At 45.4% G+C, this 21,606-nt stretch overlaps 1 protein-coding gene across 1 annotated transcript in view; it reads left to right on the forward strand.

The window, feature by feature from the left end:
• LOC129710187 (uncharacterized) overlaps positions 1-21,606 on the forward strand; it is a 76,695-nt gene that overhangs the window by 48,033 nt on the left and 7,056 nt on the right. The window contains exons 11-22 of the mRNA XM_055656985.1: positions 264-299; positions 2,138-2,188; positions 3,426-3,461; positions 5,622-5,675; positions 7,353-7,460; positions 10,792-10,839; positions 12,441-12,521; positions 12,611-12,652; positions 15,514-15,559; positions 17,050-17,099; positions 18,739-18,867; positions 20,489-20,536. Of these exons, the coding sequence (XP_055512960.1) occupies positions 264-299; positions 2,138-2,188; positions 3,426-3,461; positions 5,622-5,675; positions 7,353-7,460; positions 10,792-10,839; positions 12,441-12,521; positions 12,611-12,652; positions 15,514-15,559; positions 17,050-17,099; positions 18,739-18,867; positions 20,489-20,536 (729 nt within the window). The remainder of the gene's footprint in view (positions 1-263; positions 300-2,137; positions 2,189-3,425; positions 3,462-5,621; positions 5,676-7,352; positions 7,461-10,791; positions 10,840-12,440; positions 12,522-12,610; positions 12,653-15,513; positions 15,560-17,049; positions 17,100-18,738; positions 18,868-20,488; positions 20,537-21,606) is intronic.

The following is a 21,606-nucleotide window of genomic DNA, read 5'->3' on the forward strand; positions in this document are numbered from 1 at the left end:
AGGGACAATTTTTACATTTAAACCAAGCCAATTAACCTACATACCTGTACGTCTTTGGAGTGTGGGAGGAAACCGAAGATCTCGAAGAAAACCCACGCAGGTCACGGGGAGAACGTACAAACGCAGCACAGACAAGCACCCATAGTCGGGATCGAACCCGGGACTCTTGCGCTACATTCGCTGTAAGGCAGCAACTCTACCGCTGCGCCACCGTGGCTGTGTTTCCAATTGTGCCAATTGATCCACGTTTGGTATTTTTACAGGGGCCGAAAGGAGATCCCGGGGAGCCTGGACCCAGGGTGAGTCGACATTCAATCAGAGATCTAAACCTTGCACTTAGAGAATGGACATAAGGTCCTGAAGCAATGAGAGAAACTCTCGTTGAACATTCCCTTTGGGGCGCGGGATATAAGCAAGTAATTAATAAATTAAACTGGATTGTTGTGGCCTTGAGCCAAAATGCCAATGTGGCATGTACATGCTACATGTTATTCTGCTCTCATCCTCACACCCACACCCACCCCACCACCCACCCACCCACACACACCCACCACACCACACCCACACCCACCCACCCACACCCACACACACCCCACACACCACCCACACACCCACACCACACCCACACACCACACACCACCCCCACCACACACACCCCCACCACCCACACACCCACCACACCACCCACCCACCCACCCACCCACCACCCACCCCCACACACCACCACACCACCCACCCACCCACCACACCCACCCACCCACACCCACACCCACCCACCCACCCACCCACCCACCCACACCCACACCCCCCCACACACCACCACACCCACCCACACACACACCCCCACCCACCCACCCACCCACACACACACACACACCCACCACCCACCCACACCACACACCACTCACCCACCCACCCACACACCCACCCACCCACCCCACCCACCCACCACACCCACACACCACCAACCCACCACACCCCACACACCCACCACACCCACCCACCACACCCACACACTCACCCACCCACCCACACCCACCCACACACCCACCCACACCCACACACACCCACACACCCACCCACACCCACCCACCCCCACCCACCCACCCACCCACACACCCACCACCCACCACACACACCCACCCACACACACCCACACCCACACACCACCCACCCACACACCCACACACACCCACACACACACCCCACCCACACCCACACCACCCACACCCACCACCACACACCACCCCCCACACCCACACCACACCCACACCCACACACCCACCCACACACCCACACACCCACACCACCCCCACACCCACACACCCACACACACCCACCCACACACCCACACACCCACCCACACACACCCCCACACACACACACCCCACACACACCCACCCACTCACACCCCCACACACCCACACACCCACCCACCCACACACACACCCACCCACCCACCCACACACCCACCCACACACCCCCACACACACACACACACACACACACACACACCCACCCACCCACACACCCACACACACATACACTCACACACACACACACCCACACACCCACACACACACCCTCCCACACACACACACCCCCACCCACACCCACCCACACACCCCACCACACACCACACACCCACCCACACACCCACACACCCACACCCCCCCCACCCCCACCCACCCACCCCCACCACACCCACCCCCCACCCACACACCCACACACACACCACACACACACACCCACCACACACCCCCCACTCACACCCCCCACCCACCCACACTCACCCACCACACACACACACCACACACTCACCCACACACCCACTCCCAGTCCCACACACCCACTGAAGAAAGATTTCGCCCTGAAACGTTGCCTATTTCCTTCGCTCCATAAATCCTGCCTCACCTGTTGAGTTTCTCCAGCATTTTTGTCTACGTATTTCATTGTTCTGTTTTGGAACATATAACAATGAGACACTTTGAACTCTATGTATGGTGTGGTCCTCTACCTCAGTGGTGCGGTGCCTAGTACAATAACCCTCAATAATATCTCTATACAACACTTTGAGTGCCCAATGGTTGCCACAACATACTTGATAATAACGTAACTGTTGTTTCCATTTGTCTAGGGTGAAGCAGGATATCAAGGATACCCAGGAGTTGGAGTTCCCGGAGATAAGGTATCGTTGAATATCGGTTTGCATGGCAGTAACGGAATTATTGTAACATTTTTATACAGTGCAGCATCTTCACTGCATTTAGTGTCATTCTCTCTGTTATCAAACGACTGAAAGGTTCACCCAAAACCCAGGGTGGAGTCCCAATCTTCCAACCTACCTCGTTGCGTACATTAGACTTTTCTCTGGAACTGTAATGTTACAGCGCTTCAAAAGTATATTCTGCACTGATATTTTTCTCTTTGCACTACCCATTGCACTTGTGTATGGTTTGATTGGATTCACGTACAGTATTTCCTGATTTGATTGAATAGCATCCAAACAAATGGGTACAGAGAAGATTTACGACAATGTTGCCAGACCTAGAGGGCCTGAGCTATAGGGAGAGGTTGAGTAGACTGGGACTCTATTCCTTGGAGTGCAGTGGTGATCGTATTGAGGTGTGTAAAATCAGGAGTGGAATATATCTGGTAGATGCACAGAGTCTCTTGCCCAGAGAAGGTGAATCGAGGACCAGAGGACGTAAGTTTAAGGTGAAGGGGAAAAGATTTAATAGGAAGATTTACTCGGATAACTTTTTCGCACAAAGGGTGGTGGGTGTATGGAACAAGCAGCCAGAGGAGGCAGGGACAAGGGACATTGAGATCTTCGGTTTCCTCCCACAATCCAAAGACGTACAGGTTTGTAGGTTAATTGGTGTAAATGAAAATTGCCCCTAGTGTGTGCAGGATAGTATTGGTGTGCGGGGATTGCCGGTCGATGCGGACTTGGTGGGCCGCAGGGCCTGTATTTCTAAACTAAAACTAAAAATTCACTCTTTGTGATGCCAATTCAGGGCCTCGTCGGCACTGGCCTGCACAATACTCCCCTGTTAAGTAACTGTAGCACCCAGAACCAGCACAGCACCTCACTGGCCTTTATCACCATAATAAGTCAGATTCTTTTGCTCAATGCGTTAGGACAGTCTGAACAGGATTGTGTATGGTCAGTGCCAACTTGGCACCATGGAGGCCTCTACAAAGTAAATCATTAGATTTGTCCTCGCTGGCTATCTTGGAGGTCAATGTCAGCAATGGGATTGGCACTACACTGGAGATAATGGTGCCCACTGCAGATACGGTAACTAAAGGACACCTTTTGAGATGAATTCCTGGTTCCAAGCAAGAAATTAGAAGGAGCAGAGGTCTCAAATATTCTGTCATGAATGACTTTCTAATTGTATCTTAATGTTTGGTTAAAGGGTGAAAAAGGTGACCTTGGTCTTCGAGGTGAACAGGTAAATGTTATGTTTTTATTCTCCGGATTTTCGCTTGTTCTTTTAACAGATGGGTATTTGTTGGTTGGCGCGGACTCGGTGGGCCGAAGGGCCTGTTTCCAAACTGTATCTCTGAACTAAACCAATCCAAATTAAACTAAATGAGGGGCATGGTGGCACAGCGGTAGAGTTGCTGCCTTACAGCGCCAGTGATCGGGTTTGATCTCGACTGCGTGAATTTTCTCCAGGATCTTCGATTTGCTCCCACACTACGAAGAAGTACAGGTTTGTAGGTTAATTGGCTTGGTACAGATGGAAAATTGTCCCTCGTGTGTGTAGGATAGTGTGAATGTGCGGGGATCCTTGATCGGTGCGGACTCGGCAGGCCGAAGGGCCTGTTTCCGTGCTGTATCTCTAAACTAAACTAAACAGGCACGTATCCTCTGTCTCACTGAGTGAACATTAAACATGAATGTTTTATTTTAATTGTAAGTACAGCAGAAATCTCACATCCTTGGCAAGTATTATTATGTTAGACCTTCACATCCCTGGATTGTTTTGCATTGGTGCCCCTTTGATGAATGACTAATGAAATGTAGTCACAGTTTTGTCACCATCACCAGTATTTGTCCACAGACAGCACAATCATGCAGCTGGTAGAGTTGTGGTCTGACAGCTCCACTGACCCAGACTTGATTTTGAAGTCAGGTGCTTTCAGTGTGGAGTGTGCAAGTCCTTGTGACAGTGTGGTTTTTCCCGGGTGCTCTGATTTCCTTCCACATCCCAAAAACATGAAGATTGGTCTCTGCCAATTGCCCTTAGTGCATAGGGGAGCTAATAGAAGTGTGGAGGGAATGTCATTCATTTATTCATCATCGTTGAAAAACATTAGCGACGCAGTGGTGTTGGTTTCCATCCTCTGTCCTCCAGTTCTGTCTCTGTCCTCCAGTTCCTGTGGACTTCCGCCGCTGGAAGTACAGGATTTTGGTGTGTGTGCTTTATCATCAATCCTTACGATGCTATGTACGACAGTGATCGCAACTTCTATGTAACGTAATGGGATTAGTATAAATGCTAAATTAGTAATAATCATTTATTGTTTGATAGCCAGCAGAGACTGTTTCCATGTAGAAACGAGGAACTGCAGATGCTGGTTTACAAAATCAGACAGAAAGTGCTGGAGTAACTCAGCAGGTCAGGCAGTATCTCTGGAGAACACGGATAGCTTCTCCATAGCTCTGTATAAAGTAGGATTGGGATCCGCAACGTCACCTATGCATGTTCTGCAGAGGTGCTGCTTGACCCGCTGAGTTAACTCCAGCACCTTGTGTCTTTCTCAGACTGTTTCCATGTTGCATGGCTCAATGGCATTAGTTGGGAGATAAACATTCCCTTGGTTATCTGGCCTTGGTTTAACATTTCATGAAAGGCACCTTCAACACGACCAAACTCCCTCAAAAGCCATTGAATGAGCAGCCTGGATTGTGTGCTCAGATCCTGGAGTATGGTGGCTTAAACTCGTGTTGTCTAACTTAGATATAGGACTAACACTCTGAACTAAATTACACTTGACAACAAATACAAGTATCATCTTAATATGGAAATAACTTGAAAGGGTTCACCCTCTGGTCCAGGAATAAGAATAGATCATTCAACCACTTAGATTTGTTCTGTTCTTTGAAATATGTGTCCTAACGTCCCACAGATGTCTTGCACACAATATCTCTTAATCCCGATTGTTAACAAAAATCCAGCAACCTCAAATTTAAAATAGGGAATTGGCCATGGATCAGTGGTTGATTTTGGAAGAGAGTTTCAAACGTCTGCAATCATTAGAGTGTAGAAAAGATTCAAAAGTTCTGTCCTAAAACCCTGGCTCTAATATTTATACATTGCACTGTCGTTGTCAATAACACAAACGCTAAAATAGCTTCTCCGTGTCTCCCCAGTCAGTCTCCCTTCATATCTGTGGAATGTCAGCCATGTGCCCCCAGTTTTCTGAATCCCTGGAAATCACCTCCAGTTGATGTCATGCCTGATGATTCATAAGCTGAAGAAGGGTCTGGACCCGAAACATCATCCATTCCTTCTCTCCAGAGATGCTGCCTGTCCCGCTGAGTTATTCCAATTTTTTGTGTGTCTATCATCGATTGATAACCTTGCTTTGTCTCCCCCGTTCAGGGATACTCCGGGTCTCCGGGTTTTACAGGCGCAACAGGACCCCCGGGGGAGCCGGTCAGTATAACCAAGTTACAAATAATTGTTCATTCAACTTTGTTGCTTTGATTTACGGGCTAATCTAACGACATGTGTTCAAAACTAACTCAGTGAAAAACCGGTGCAGTCTTGGCTTGTGCCATGATTTACAACACTGGAACAACTCAGGGGCGGCACGGTGGCGCAGCGGTAGAGTCGCTGCCTCACAGCGCCAGAAACCCGGGTTCGATCCTGACTACGGGTGCTGAATGTACGGAGTTGATACGTTCTCCCTGTGACTGCGTGGGTTTTCTCCAGGTGCTCCAGCTTCCTCCCACACTCCAACTTTCTATCTGACTAAACTTATAGGCTTGAAAGACATTTGTAAAATACTTCAACATGAACTGATGGAAGTCCGTCTGGAGAATGTTTTTGCGGGCATTGTTGGTTTAGTGCAGTGGTTGTCAAAGTGGGCTGCACTGCCCCCTGGGGGGCTGATAAATTACCTAGGGGGGCACTAAGAAGGTGGCGGGGAACTTGGGCTAGGGAGATGTCAGTACATACTTGGCATGACTATGGGGCATTCATTGACTGCCGTGCACTCCACTGACCCTCTCTCTAAAAACGTGCTATTTTGCTGAGTAATCATAGAAACATAGAAAATAGGTGCAGGAGTAGGCCATTCGGCCCTTCGAGCCAGCACCGCCATTCAATATGATCTTGGCTGCTCATCCAAAATCAGTACCCGATTTTTTTTTCCCCCATATCCCTTGATTCCCTTAGCCCTAAGAGTTAAATCTAACTCTCCCTTGAAAACATCCAGTGAATGGGCCTCCACTGCCTTCTGTGGCAGAGAATTCCACAGGTTCACAACTCTCTGGGTGAAAATGTTTTTCCTCATCTCAGTCCTAAATGGTCTATCCCTTATTCTTAAACTGTGACTCCTGGTTCTGGACTCCCCCAACATCAGGAACATTTTTCGTGCATCTACGCTGTCCAATCCTTTAAGAATTTTACATGTTTCTATAAGGTCTCCTCTCATCCTTCTAAATTCCAGTGAATACAAGCCCAGTCGACCCATTCTTTCATCATACATCAGTTCCGCCATCCCGGGAATTAACCTGGTGACCCTGCGCTGCACTCCCTCAATAGCAATAATGTCCTTCCTCAAATTAGTAGTATTATTTCAAAGTGGTATTTCTTGGAACTTTCCAGAGTTATTACTTGCATATTATTTTTAATGCTTCATGCATCATTATTGAGGTACGAGTCTAAACAGTGTTGTTAGTAAAGTCACCACCGCTGATCTTAGTGGGACGTGCCAACGCTATTCTGAACAATGGTTCTCATGGTGTAGGAAGGAACTGCAGATGCTGGTTTACCCCGAAGGTAGACACAAAATGGAGTAACTCAGAGGGGAAACTCACCAGAGAGAAACTCCCCAGAGCTTTCCCTCTCCCCTGACTCTCGGTCTGATGAAAGGTCTCGACTGGAAACGTCACCTATTCCTTTCCTCCACGATGCTGCTTGACCCGCTGAGTTACTCCATGTCTGTTTGTGTCTATCACTGGGTTTTATATGGTGGGCCCTATAGAGGAGCACTGGGAATGGGTTTATGGAGCTATGGGACTGGCTACCCATCAAAGTTAGTGGAGCGCTGGTCTGGTATTCATTCCGTGCTGTGACTGTGTTCCTGTGTTCCATATTTTGATGCAGGGCGTCTGTGAGCAGGATTGTGAGTGTCAGCCTGGACCCCAAGGCCCCGCCGGACCCCCTGGTCCACCCGGCCCAACCCAGCAGAGTTTCAACCCTTCCTACGACCAGGTAAATGTCAGCAGTGGGAGCATTCACCTCCAGGACCACCGCCTCTCTGTGTTCAGGAGTTCATAAGCTATAGGAGCAGAATTAGGCCATTCAGCCTATCAAGTCTACTCCACCATTCAATCATCTCTGATATATCTCTCCGCCTCAAACATATTCTGCTGCCTTTTCCCCATAAACCCTGACACCCGTACTAATCAAAAATCTATCAATCTCTGCCGTAAAAATATCCATTGACTTGGCCTCCACAGCCGTCTGTGGCAATGATTCCACAGTTTCACCGCCCTCCGACTGAAGATATTCCTCCTCATCTCCTTCCACGAGGAACGTCGTTTTATCCTGAGGCTGTGGCCTCTGGTCCTAGACTCTCCCACTAGTGGAAACATCCCCTCCACATACAATCTCTCCAGTCTTTTCACTATTCGGTAATTTTCAATGAAATACCCCCTCATCCTTCTAAACTCCAGCGAGTAGAAGCCCAGTGGCGTCAAACGCTCATCAATTCAAATCCAGCCTGACTGATGGCAAGAAAGTCTGCTCAACTTGTGTAAAGTTTTATCCGTTTAGGCAGCATGCAATGAGCATGGGTGAGAGCTCTCTCTAACTGGCCTCTGTTCCAGTCCGAAAGACCTTGGATGGTTTGTGCAGAATGCAATATTATGTGGTGGGCACAGACAGATAGGAAGGGTGATCAGTACGGGTGCCAGTAGTTATAGGGAGAAGGCAGGAGAATGGGGTTTGGAGGGAGAGATAGATCAGCCATGATTGAACGACAGAGTAGACTTAATGGGCCGAATGGCCCAATCCTGCTCCTATCACTTATTACCTTATGAGATAGAAGTGATATTTATCCTGTATCCAACTCCTTTATACTTAATGTGTAGGAAGAAACTGTCTGAAGAACGGTCTCGACCTGAAACATGATTTACTCTAGCACTTTGTATCTATTCTTTATACGTACACTGAAGTGGTTTTGGTAACAGCGTCATCATTCATTATGGTGTATCATGATCATAATTGTTAGTATCCTATCCTAGAGTACAAATAAACAAATAAAGTGCAGACAAATCCAGCCTAGATTAGTACGGGTGTCAAGGGTTATGGGGAGAAGGCAGGAGAATGGGATTAGGGGGGAGAGATAGATCAGCCGTGATTGAATGACAGAGTAGACTTGATGGGTCGAATGGCTTAATTCTGCTCCTATCACATGACTTTATGACCTCATGAGATATACCACATACTTATTGGATAAGACAGGATATTTTCTTTATTAAGATCCTCTGTGTAGAAAAACGCGCCCTGCACATCTCCTTTGCCTCACCTTAAAGCCATGCCCTCTAGTCCTTGACATTTCTACTCTGGGTCATAGAGTCATAGAGAGCCATAGAGCGATACATTGTGGAAACAGGCCCCTAGGCCGAACTTGCCCACAAAGGCCAACAATGTCCCAACTACACTGGTCTCACTTGCCTGCTCTTTGTCCATATCCCTCCACGCCTGTCCTATCCATGTACCTGTCCAACTGTTTCTTAAACGATGGGATAGTCTCAGCCTCAACTAACTTCTCTGCCAGCTTGTTCCATACACCCACCACTTTCTGTGTGAAAATGTTACCCCTTGGATTCCTATTAATTTTTTTCCCCTTCACCTTGAACCTGGTCCTCGATTCCCCTACTCAGGGCAAATGACTCTGTGCATCTACCCGATCTATTCCTGGGTTAAAAGGTTCTGACTGTCTACCCCCTCAAGCTCTGATGGTCCGGAGAAAACAATCGGTCAATCCAACCTCTCCTTATCTGTAATACTCTCCAAAGCAGACAGCATTCTGGTAAACCTCTTCTGCACCCTCTCCAAAGCCTCCGCATCCTTCCTATAATGGGGCGACCAGAACTGCACACAGTACTCCAAATGTGGCCAAGCCAACGTCCTATAAAGCTGAAGGAATGCCTTCCTGAAACTTACAATTATGAGAAGATGATGTTAAACAGAAAGCAGAGAGACACAGGGTGGAAAGATATAGAATGTAAAATATTGTTTATTGTGACTGGCCTTGAACACTCAAGTCAGGTATCAGAGAATTACATTTCTGGTCACTACGGAATGCCGTAAGTTAAAGTATCTATGTTGTTCCACTCATAAACTGAGGCCAACAGTGGAGACTACAGGTAGCGACAGGTACACACATAACATGTGTGAGCAGAGACAAAACTAGAAGTGTGAAAACGTACACCTCCAGATGTCGGGACAGTTTCTTCCCAGCTGTTACCAGGCAACTGAATCATCCTACCACAACCAGAGAGCAGTGCTGAACTATTATCTCCCTCTTTGATGATCCTCAGACAATCCTTGATTGCATTTGGCTGGCTTTACCTTGTACTAACTATTATTCCCTTATCATGTACCTGTACACCGTAAATGGATCGATTGTAATCATGCATTGTATTTCTGATAACTGGTCAGCCCGCAACAATAAGCTTTTCACTGTACGTCAGTACACGTGACAATAAACTAAACTGAACTTTTCCCTGTAACTCTCTTGGCAACCCATATGACATATGACATATGAGGCCAAAAATGATCCCGGAAGGAGTTTTGACCCTGGATGTTCTATAAATATAAATCAGCACTCATTAAGATGCTCGTGGCACAGAAACATTCACGAGCAGCTTTAATAGAATGGAGGTAAAATTAATGGATTTGTAAAATATTAATAAATTTTAACTTTTGCCGCAGATCCTGAATGCACTGAAGGGAGAATTTAGCGATCCTGGAAGATCATTAAAAGATCCATCAACAGACAATTGATTTCACCTCTGTCGTTTTTTCATTCCTTTGCAAAACCTCTCCAATCAGTCAACTTACTACTTTCTTTGGCAATATTATAAGCCTTTTTTTTGCTTTAAGAGCAGCTTTAACTTTTATCAATAGCCATTAGCCTTGGCTGGTCCACTTTTACTTATGGACCTTATTCCTTAAAAGCCGATGGACTGACCCTTTCAAACACATGCATTGGCCACAATGGGCCGAATGGCCTTGTTCTGTGATTCTGGGCAAACTACGGAATGCTTTGGGCTCATTTGGGGTTAAAAAACAAGCAGCAAAGTTTTGCTTTGGAAGAACTTGTCTGGGGGTTCATTCAAGTCACTTTAATTTCCTCCCGATAAATGGCTGGCCACAAGAATTTAAAAGCATTGGAGGAGTTAAAATGGTGGTGATGTTTTTTCAGAATGAAAAATTGTGAGGTGTTGAAAGGTGGAATGATAATTCAAAAGTTGATTATTGGTTGAATTCCAAGATGTGTTCAAAATGTGATTGTTTCTTTTTGTACGAACAGGGTGCTCCAGGACTGAAGGGGGAGAAGGGAGAGTCTTGTGCTAACTATGTAAGTCAAATCATAAAAATACAATGAGAACATATTGAATTGAATACATTTTATGAGCCAAGTCTGTATACATACAAGGAATTTGCCTTGGTGCTTTGCTCGCAAGGATAACATTACCATATACAGCAGACAATTAAAAATAAAACATTATAATTCACATATGTGAAGAATAAAATAAAATACCAGAGCATGAGATTGAGTAATAGGATCATATTGATTGTGAATAATTTTAGTTTTGTTTAGAGAGACAGTGCAGAAACAGGCCCTTCAGCCCACCGAGTCCGCGCCGACCAGCAGTCCCCGCACATTAATATTATCATACACACACTAGGGACAATTTACAATTTTACCAAAGCCAATTAGCCTACAAACCTGCACATCTTTGGAGTGTGGGAGGAAACTGGAGATCCCAGACAAAACACACGCAGGTCACGGGGAAAACGTACAAACTCCATACAGACAGCACCCGTAGTCAGGATCGAACCCAGATCTCTGGCGCTATGAGGCAGCACCTCTACCACTGTGCCGCCTTTAACCTTCAACCTAAGCACATTCCAGGTAATTTTTACATTACTTCTTTTCTCCAAATTCCAAGTCTTTCAATCTTGGCTTTGAAATTACTGAGGGAGATAATTCCTAAGATTCACTCCCTTCGGAGTGAAAGCTTTTCCACCCGACCTTGGTCTAAACGTGCCTTGAGATCATGCTCCCTAGTTTCAGACTTTGCTGCTAAGGGAAACAATATCTCAGCACAGACTCTGCTGAGTCTCCCCAGAGTACTGCACTTCAAACACACTAATACTCAATCTTCTAATTCCCAGAGGATACAGGAAATTTGGTGATAGGAAAGGAACAAAAGAATTTCAAAGCTCTGTTCAGAACAAAGACAAAATAATTCAGACTTTAAGGTCCAGGGGTATTGCATGCACAGGAATCTTGCACACATGCTCGTAGACTACACACGCACACAACGCAGAAAATACACAAGGGAAATTTTATGTCTTTGAAACTATAGAATAAAACATTTTGTCATCTGTAGATAGACATTATATGCTGCAGTAACTCAGCGGGACAGGCAGCATCTGTGGAATGGGTGCGTTTCGGGTCGAGACCCTTCTTCAGACCCAAAAAGTCACCCATTCCTTCTCTCCAGAGATGCTGCCTGTCCCTCTGAGTTACAAATGTTTGCCTCTATATATTGTAATCTCCAAAGATAGACACAAAATGCTGGAGTAACTCAGCGGACAGGCTGCATCTCTGGAGAGAATGAATGGGTGACGTTTGAGGTTCAGAACCTTCTACTGTAACCTCCGTGTATCCATCATTACCAGTGACAGGTACATGGGCAGGGAAGGTTTAGAGGGATATTGGCCAAACGTGTGCAGGTGGGACTAGTGTTGGTGAGACAGGTTGGTCGGCATTGGCAAGTTGGGCTGAAGGGCCTGATATCATCCTGTACGACTATGATTCCATCTTGTACTCTTCATGTTCGATGTTGTTAATACTCAACTTGACCATAAAGGCACAATGTTAAACTTCAAAAATCAAGCTTGATTCATTCAACGCTCTAACACATATTTTTCTTTCCATGTTTTGTTCAGGGTCTTCCAGGAACGCCGGGCATTCCTGGTTTTCCAGGATCTCCGGGCCCGCCAGGAATGCCGGGAACAATTTACTACAATGTAGGTCCATTCAATCACCAAATAGTTTCCAAGCAGAGTTGTTTCGCTATTTCACTTAAAATTTGTTTTTTTTTTGTTCTTTTTTGCAGAGAATTTTCCCGATTCCACCAAGGCCCCACTGTAAAATGCCGGCAAGTATCGTTTATTTAAAAAAAATCTTTATTTATCTCATGCTGGAGTAATTCAGCGGGTCAGGCATCATCTCTGGAGAGAAGGAATGGGTGACGTTTCGGGTCGAGACCCTTCTTCAGTCCCGACCCGAAACGTCACCCATTCCTGCTCTCCAGAGATGCTGCCTGACCCGCTGAGTTACTCCAGCATTTTGTGTCCATCTTCGGTTTAAACCAGGTTCTGCAGTTCCTTCCTACACTTTGTTTCGTTCTGGGCAATCTTTTCCTCCAGTGTACCCGCTTCTAAAACTCTCATCGTCATCTTTCATACTGGTCGACCTGCCTCATCTTCTGTCCATTTCCTGGTGGTTCATCAGCAATTGGTTTCTGATTTAGAACATAGAACCTAAAGCCCACAATGTCCCAAACGTGATGCCAAGTTAAACTGACTTGTTCTGCCTCTGCATAGAAACATAGAAACATAGAAATTAGGTGCAGGAGTAGGCCATTCGGCCCTTCGAGCCTGCACCGCCATTCAATATGATCATGGCTGATCATCCAACTCAGTATCCCGTACCTGCCTTCTCTCCATACCCTCTGATCCCCTTGGCCACAAGGGCCACATCTAACTCCCTCTTAAATATAGCCAATGAACTGGCCTCAACTACCCTCTGTGGCAGAGAGTTCCAGAGATTCACCACTCTCTGTGTGAAAAACGTTCTCCTCATCTCGGTTTTAAAGGATTTCCCCCTTATCCTTAAGCTGTGACCCCTTGTCCTGGACTTCCCCAACATCGGGAACAATCTTCCTGCATCTAGCCTGTCCAACCCCTTAAGAATTTTGTAAGTTTCTATAAGATCCCCTCTCAATCTCCTAAATTCTAGAGAGTATAAACCAAGTCTATCCAGTCTTTCTTCATAAGACAGTCCTGACATCCCAGGAATCAGTCTGGTGAACCTTCTCTGCACTCCCTCTATGGCAATAATGTCCTTCCTCAGATTTGGAGACCAAAACTGCACGCAATACTCCAGGTGTGGTCTCACCAAGACCCTGTACAACTGCAGTAGAACCTCCCTGCTCCTATACTCAAATCCTCTTGCTATGAAAGCCAACATACCATTCGCTTTCTTTACTGCCTGCTGCACCTGCATGCCTACCTTCAATGACTGGTGTACCATGACACCCAGTGATCCATATATCCCTCTACTCCTTGCACTTCCAAGTGCCTATGTAAAATCCTCTTAAAAGCCACTATTGCATCTGCCTCCACCACCACCCCTGGCAACGTGTTCCAGTCCCCCACTACTCTGTGTAAAATAACTTGCACCGCACATCTCCACTAAACGTTCCCCCTGCTCACCTTATAGCTATGCCCTCTAGTGTTGGGCATTTCCACCCTGGGTAAAGGGTCTACTGTGCCTCTCATAATTGTATACAATTCTACCAAGTCTCCCATCAACTTCCGACGTTCCAGAGAAAACAATCCAAGTCTATCCAACCTCTTCCTGTAGCTGAAACCCTCTAATCCATGCGGCATTCTGGTAAACATCTTCTGCACCCTCTCCAAAGCCGCCACATCTTTCCTATAACGGGGTGACCAGAACTGCACGCATCACTCCAAATGTGGCCTAACCAAAGTCCCATAGAGTTGCATCGTGAGAGTAAGTATGTGGACTAACTAGACCAACATCAGACGAATTAGACTCCTGAAATGAAGTTAACCATTTGGTGATGAACCATCAACGTCAACAAGAGCTAGGGAGATGAGGCGAATCAACACACGTCCTCGCACAATCCCAATGTTCCTTTTAATCCCAGATTACTTATAGAAACATAAAAACATCGAAAATTAGTGCAGGTGTAGGCCATTCTGCCCTTCGAGCCAGCACCGCCATTCAATATGATCACGGCTGATCATCCAGAATCAGTACCCTGTTCCTCCCTTCTCCTCATATCCCTTGATTCCGTTAGCCCTGAGAGCTCTATCTAACTCTCTTTTAAAAACATCCTGTGAATTGGCCTCCACTGCCTTCTGTTCACAACTAGAGCTTTTCCCAAACCAAGTATCACAGCTTGGTTTGGGATAGCTCTGCCCAAGGCTGCAGGAAATTGCAGAGTTTTAAATGTAGCCCGGTCCATCACACAGATTGACTTCCAACCTATGACTCCATCTACACTTCACAATGCCTCAGAAAAGTAGCCAATATAATCAAAGACTTGTCCCGACCTGGTCATTCCTTCTTCCCTCTGCTCCCGTCCGGCAGAGGATACAGAAGCTTCAAAGTGCGCACCACCAGACTCAGGAACAGCTTCTTCCACCCACTGTTATCAGGCTTCTGAATGGTCCTTCCATAAGCGAGAGTACTGTCAGAATCACCTCTACCTCAATGCAGATATTGGGCTTTGCATATGGTACTGATGCACTACAATGCTGAGAACTATATTCTGCACTCTTCCCCTTCCCCTTTGCTCTACCTATTAGACAATAGACAATAGGTGCAGGAGTAGGCCATTCGGCCCTTCGAGCCAGCACCGCGTATTGTACTTGAATTTGACTTGATTACATGTATGCATGGTATATCTGACCTGATTGGATAGCATACAAAACTATGCTTTTCACTGTACCTCGGTACACGTGACAATAATATGCCTAAACCTGAGATCACAATAAAGGCTTGATATCTTCTGCACTGACATGTGCATGACTATATATCCATCAGAACCAGGGCCAAGGATGGATTAACAATACAGAAATCTCAGTGATTCAAGGCCCAAGGAGATTACTCTGTACTTTCTTCCTCATTGTATATTTCACTATCCATCGTCATTGTGTCACTCATGTTATCGTCACCTTTAATAATCTGATGTGTTTCTTCCACCAGGTGAATCACGAAAAAGAAATTGACTTTGCAAGCATCGGGAGCCCAGGTACTTTTTCCTGTTGTAACCAAAGCCCCCAAAATAAATCGCGTTACAGCTTTTATATGCTAAGTACATTTTATCCCTAAGTAGTTCACCATAGTTTAACCTACGATTTTAGTACTTTCAATAAACCAGACTTATTTCCAATTTGAATCCAGGCAACATCCTCGCAAATCTTCTCAGCCCACTTTCCAGCTTAACAGCATCTTTCCTACAACAGGGTGACCAAAACCGAACGTAATACTCCATAGATAGACACAAAATGCTGGAGTACCTCAGCGGGACAGGGAGCGTCTCTGGAGAACAGGAACGGGGTAGCGTTTCGCATTGAGACCCTTCTTCAGACCGTTCTTCATTCCTTCTCTCCAGAGATGCTGCCTGTCCTTCTGAGTTACTCCAGCATTTTGTGTCTATCCTTGGTTTAAATCTGCATCTGCAGTTAATTCCTACATAATACTCCTTAGCGCTATGCAGCACAACTGTAACATAACATCCCAACTTCTATACTCAATAGCCTGACTGATGAAGATCAAGGTACCATGAACCTTCTTAACCACGCGATCTTCCCGTGATACCACTTTCAAGGAACAATTACCTGCGTTCTTGGATTGCTCAGCTCTACAACACGCCCCAAGCCTCTGCCATTCACTGCGTAGATCCTGCCCTGGTTTGACCTCCCACTTATCTGTAATAAACTCAATTAACCACTCCTCAGCCCACTTGCCCAACTGATCAAGATCTTGCCGAAACTTTTGATAACCATCTCCGCTCTCTACAAGACCGCCCACTTTAGTGCCATCTGCAAATTTGCACCGCTAGTCACAGCAGTCCAGACCGAAAAACAACCTTCCACCATCACCTCCTGCATCCTTCCATGAAGCCAATCGCTACCCAGTCAGCCAGCTCTTCCTGAACCCTATGCCATCTAATCTTCCAGAGAAGCTTACCGTAAATAACAAACACATGACGTTTGAATGCTAGCAAGTGCCATCGGAAAGTAATAGGCACAGCAGTGAAAAATTCACTTTTACGGCCATATTTCCGATGTGGCCGGTGGAAATATTCACGTATTGATAACTTTAAATATGGTGGTAAAAATCGTTCTTAACGAAATATGATGGATGTTTATGTAAACTGTGTTAAGTGTGGGTCTTGGGTTTTTTTGTAATGTAAAAAACTAAATGTAATTTTGTTCAAACCTAGGTTTGAATGACAATAAATAGCATTCCATTCCATTCCATTAAGTTTTTGATGTCTTCCTAGTCAATGAACATCTTGGTGAAAGACTAAGTTGTTAGAGTGGGATGACTCTTAGATAGATATACAAGGTTACATGAATAATATATAACAGTAAAATAATTCCCACTGAAATTTTATACCATAATATTCACTGAAACAATTCCTGCATGGAATGCTAACTCTTAATGGAACTGTGCACGACAACCCTTTTTATGATTCCCAATTATATAATTAGACATTTGTGTGTTTCATTATAGATTCCCAAGGTCCCAATATCAATAAGAATCCATTTGACAGCAGCTTGAAGGTAAGCCAGCAAAAACAGTCACTGTAGGTTCAGGTCATCTTCAATATACAATCTTAAATAAAAAGGAACTCGGCCAGATTCCTGCCATCACAAAAGAGAAAAGCACCAAGCAATGAGGTGTTTGTGTGTTTCTTAACTGCAGAAATGTTGGAAAATGCAACAAATTAGTGGGAGAGTCGAGAACTAGAGACCATAGCCTTAGAATTAAAGGACGTTCTTTTGGGAAGGAGATGACGAGAAATTTCTTTCGTCAGAAGGTGGTGAATCTGTGGAATTCTTTGCCACAGAAGGCTGTAGCGGCCAAGTCAGTGGATATTTCTAAGGCAGAGAGAGATAGATTCTTGACTAGTACAGGTGTCAGAGGTTATAAGGAGAAGGCAAGAGAATGGGGTCAGGAGGGAGATAGATCAGCCACGATTGAATGGCGGAGTAGACTTGATGGGCCGAATGGCCTAATTCTACTCCTATTCCTTATGATCTTGAAGACTCCACCCGCTGCACCATTGCACAGTGGCTGCAGGCACCCGGGTTCGATCCTGACCTCGGCTGCTGTCTATGTGGAGTTTACACATTCTCCCTGAGACTGCGTTGTATTCCTCCGTTCTCGGGTTTCCACCCATACCCCAAAGACGTGTGGGTTTGTAGTTTAATTGGTCTCTGTAAATTATCTGTAAAAGTGCACGGGGAGTGAACGCAAAGTATGAATGTTAACTGGGATGGTTGCCGGTGGGCGGTTGCCATGGAAACGGTGGGCCGATGGGCCTATTTGCATGATGTCTCTTTCATAAATTCATGTTTATAGGTTATAGGAGCAGAATTAGGCCATTCGGCCCAGCAGGTCTATTTAATGCTTATTTAATTTATCAATGCAACGTTATTCTGATACTTCCATGATACAGAGTGCTGGAGTAACTCAGCGGGTCAGGCGGCATCTCTGGAGAAAAAAGATGGCTGACGTTTTGGGTCAGGACCCTTGTTGAGTTGATGGGTTTGAGCAGGATGGGGGAGTAATGTCGGAGTAGTCTAGGTCCAATGCACTTTGTGAATGGCACAGACTGTGGCAGGCGGTGGGTTGCTGCAATGTGCATGCAGTTGGATTACAAACTCATTAGGCTGCTTTACTCTGATAGTTTTCATTATTCTAAGCCACCACTGTTAGAGGTGTAGCAAGCAGGTACGTTGAGAGTATGCCATTGTGCTCCTGAGTCCTGACATGTGTCCCCTGCATGGTGGGAAGGCTTCGGAGACTCAGAATGTATGTCGATCACCTTCGGAGCTTGCTCTCTGAAGCTGTCCATTCTGGTGGCATTTTGACAAGCCCTGCTGGATGAGACGGAGAGTTGACACTGTCATAGACCAGGCATAGTTGATGTCCCCCAAGTCACAGCATCCATTCACTGTCAGGTATTATTACTGGAGAATAGGTCACTTGGACAAGCTCTTGGGGAGTGCCAGCCATCCACAGATGTGTGGGCACTGGCAGGAGTCAATACCTTCAGGAGAAGAGGGAATATTGGCAAGCAACGGAAATTCTACCATCCTCAAAGCAAAAAGTCACTTGTAATTAATCTTTCTGTAATGTTGACAGCTCTGCCTGCAATGTTCTACGGTCACCCTAATGTGTTCTTTGCTGTAACAGAGCCATGCATTTAAAAATGTTGAACTCATGCTGAAGGCTGCTCCCGTGATACCAGAGGGATCCCTGGTCTATGTAACAGAAGGAAGTAAAGTCTTTGTTCGATTGCCGAATGGCTGGAGCAAGCTTTGTGTGAGTACCTTTATGTCCACAGAAACTAAGCCAAGAACAGGTAGAACTGCATTTGTATTGCACCTTCTGGGCTTTAATCGTAACATTGGCACTCATAGTCAGAACTCATAGTCGGGTGGCACAGCGGTAGAGTTGCTGCCTTACAGCGCTTACAGCACCAGAGACCCGGGTTCCATCCTGACTACGGGTACAGTCTGTACAAAATTTGTATGTTCTCCCCGTGACCGCGTGGGTTTTCTCTGAGATCTTCGGCTTCCTCCCACACTCCAAAGATGTACAGGTTTGTATGTTAATTGGCTTGGTTTAGATGTAAATTGTCCCTAGTGTGTGTAGGATAGTGTTAATGTGTTGGGATTGCTGGTCGGCGTGGACTTGGTGGACTGAAGGGCCTGTTTCCATGCTGTATCTCTAAACTAGACCAGTTGTCAGATTAGTCATCTCACAATGGTTCAAAATTTGTATAATTATCTTTGTTATCAAAATTCTTATAAAAGATTGAGGGAATAGTTTATTAAACCATTAAAATGCAATCAAATTAAAATGACACATTTTTTATATATGAACATATTTATGATATACTGCATAGCACAATTCTACAAATACTAATGAAGAAAGAATGGACATAAATACCATCAAGGACTACTCAAGTAAATAATGGCTGCACCGTGGAAAATAATTGTTTCTAGAATGATATAATGAATATATTGAAAGTAGTTTCACTGACAGAAGGGACAGGAAATCAAAGGTAAAATTACTGGGATATTAATAAAAAGATGAAATATTTTCATTGCACGTTATTCTACCCTGGAAGCTAATGGTAGAAAGGGTGTGGAATATGATTCAATGGTTAATTGAAAAAATATTCAGTTTATAGGAAATGTAACGTTTGTGGCCAGATACATACAGGTTTGAAGGTTAATTGGCTTCTTAAATTGTCCCTGGTGTGCAGGATAGAACTAGCTGTTTAAGAAAGAACTGCGGATGCTGGAAAAATCGAAGGTAGACAAAAATGCTGGAGAAACTCAGCGGGTGAGGCAGCATCTATGGAACGTGGATTTGAATCTATGGATCCATAGATGCTGCCTCGCCTGCTGAGTTTCTCCAGGATGGAACTGGTGATCGTTGGTCATTGCGGACTCGGTGGGCTGAAGGGCTTGTTTCCACGCTGTATCTCTAAACTAAACTAAACTAAACTAGACTAAAATATGGTGCAGATAAAAAAGGTGTAAGGTGCACAATAAGGTAGAAGGAGGGGTTGGGAATACATCCCATTGCTCGTGGAATGTTGTACGGTTGGATAACAGTGGGGAGAAACTGTCCTTGAATCTAGTGGTACATGTTCTCTATCTTCTACCTTATGGAAGAGGGGAGACGAGGGGTTGACTAGGGTGTGGGTGGTCATTGATTACATTGACTACTTTCCCGGGGCAGCGTGAAGGGTAGACGAAGACGTCATGGGGAGAGATTGATTGACATGATGTGTTGGGTTGTGTCCATGTGATCCAGTGATATAACAAATGCACTCACGATGACTTGCAATTGTGCAGTGAAAAGAAATCAGCTAAGTCTCGTCACTGTATTTGAACACATTTCTTTCATATGTTTCTGGTCCCTCTGATAGCTTGAAGACTTCTTTCCTGGCATGGCTTCTGATGACCCTGCAGTCTCAGTAAGTATGCTACACTCCAGCTAAAGATAGCACTGGTCGTTCTATAAATGTCCGTATAACCATCTGACTTTTAAACAGTAAATGAGTCGTGTAAGCTATATTTTTCCACAAGTAAAATCTGTTAGTGTCCACTTGTTTTATTTCCCCACTGTATGTGGCAGTTAAAAGGAAAAGCCAATAGGCAACCGAATAGTCAACCTCAAACACTAACCTCGACTACCACAACACTAACCTCGATGTGAACTATGGACTCCAAGGAGAGTTTGGGATTTTTGGGATTGCATTTGGGATTTTTTTGCACTAGGATTGGGGTTATTAATTTATTGAATTTGATGAACACAGAATTACCTAATTCTCAATCACAAGTATGAACGAGATGTCACAGTGGCACATCACGCAATTGCAGTTCTCTGTACAAAAAAAAAGACACAAAGTGCTGGAGTATTTCAACAGGTCAGACAGCATCTCTGCAGGACATGGATAGGTGATGCTTCAGTTCGAGACCCTTCTTCAGGATCAGTCCTGACCCAAAGTTCCACCTCTCTATGTTCTCCAGAGATGCAGCCGGATCCGTTAAGGTACTCCAGCACTTTATACCTTTTTTTTGTAAACCACCACACTTTATCCTGTGACTGTAGACAGTGGACGGCTTGAATATAGTCATGTTTCGTCTTTCCGCTGACTGGAATGCACGCAACAAAAGCTTTTCACTGTTCCTCAGTACATGTATCAATAAATGATACTAAACTAAAACTGTTATGGTGGCGCAGCGGTATAGTTGCTGTCTTACAGCGAATGCAGCGCTGGAGACCCTGGTTCGATCCCGACTATGGGTGCTGTCTGTACGGAGTTTGTACATTCTCCCCGTGACCTGCGGGAATTTTCTCCAAGATCTTCGGTTTCCTCCCACACTCCAAAGACGTACAGGTTTGTAGGTTAATTGGCTTGGTAAATGTAAAGATTGTCCCTCGTGTGTGTGTGCAGGGTAGTGTTAACGTGCGGGGATCGCTGGTCGGCGCGGACGAGGTGGGCCTGAAGGGACTGTTGGGACACAATGCAGTACAACAGCT

The sequence above is a fragment of the Leucoraja erinacea genome, chromosome 27 (genome assembly GCF_028641065.1).
Source record: "Leucoraja erinacea ecotype New England chromosome 27, Leri_hhj_1, whole genome shotgun sequence".
NCBI classification, from domain to species: Eukaryota; Metazoa; Chordata; class Chondrichthyes; order Rajiformes; family Rajidae; genus Leucoraja; species Leucoraja erinaceus.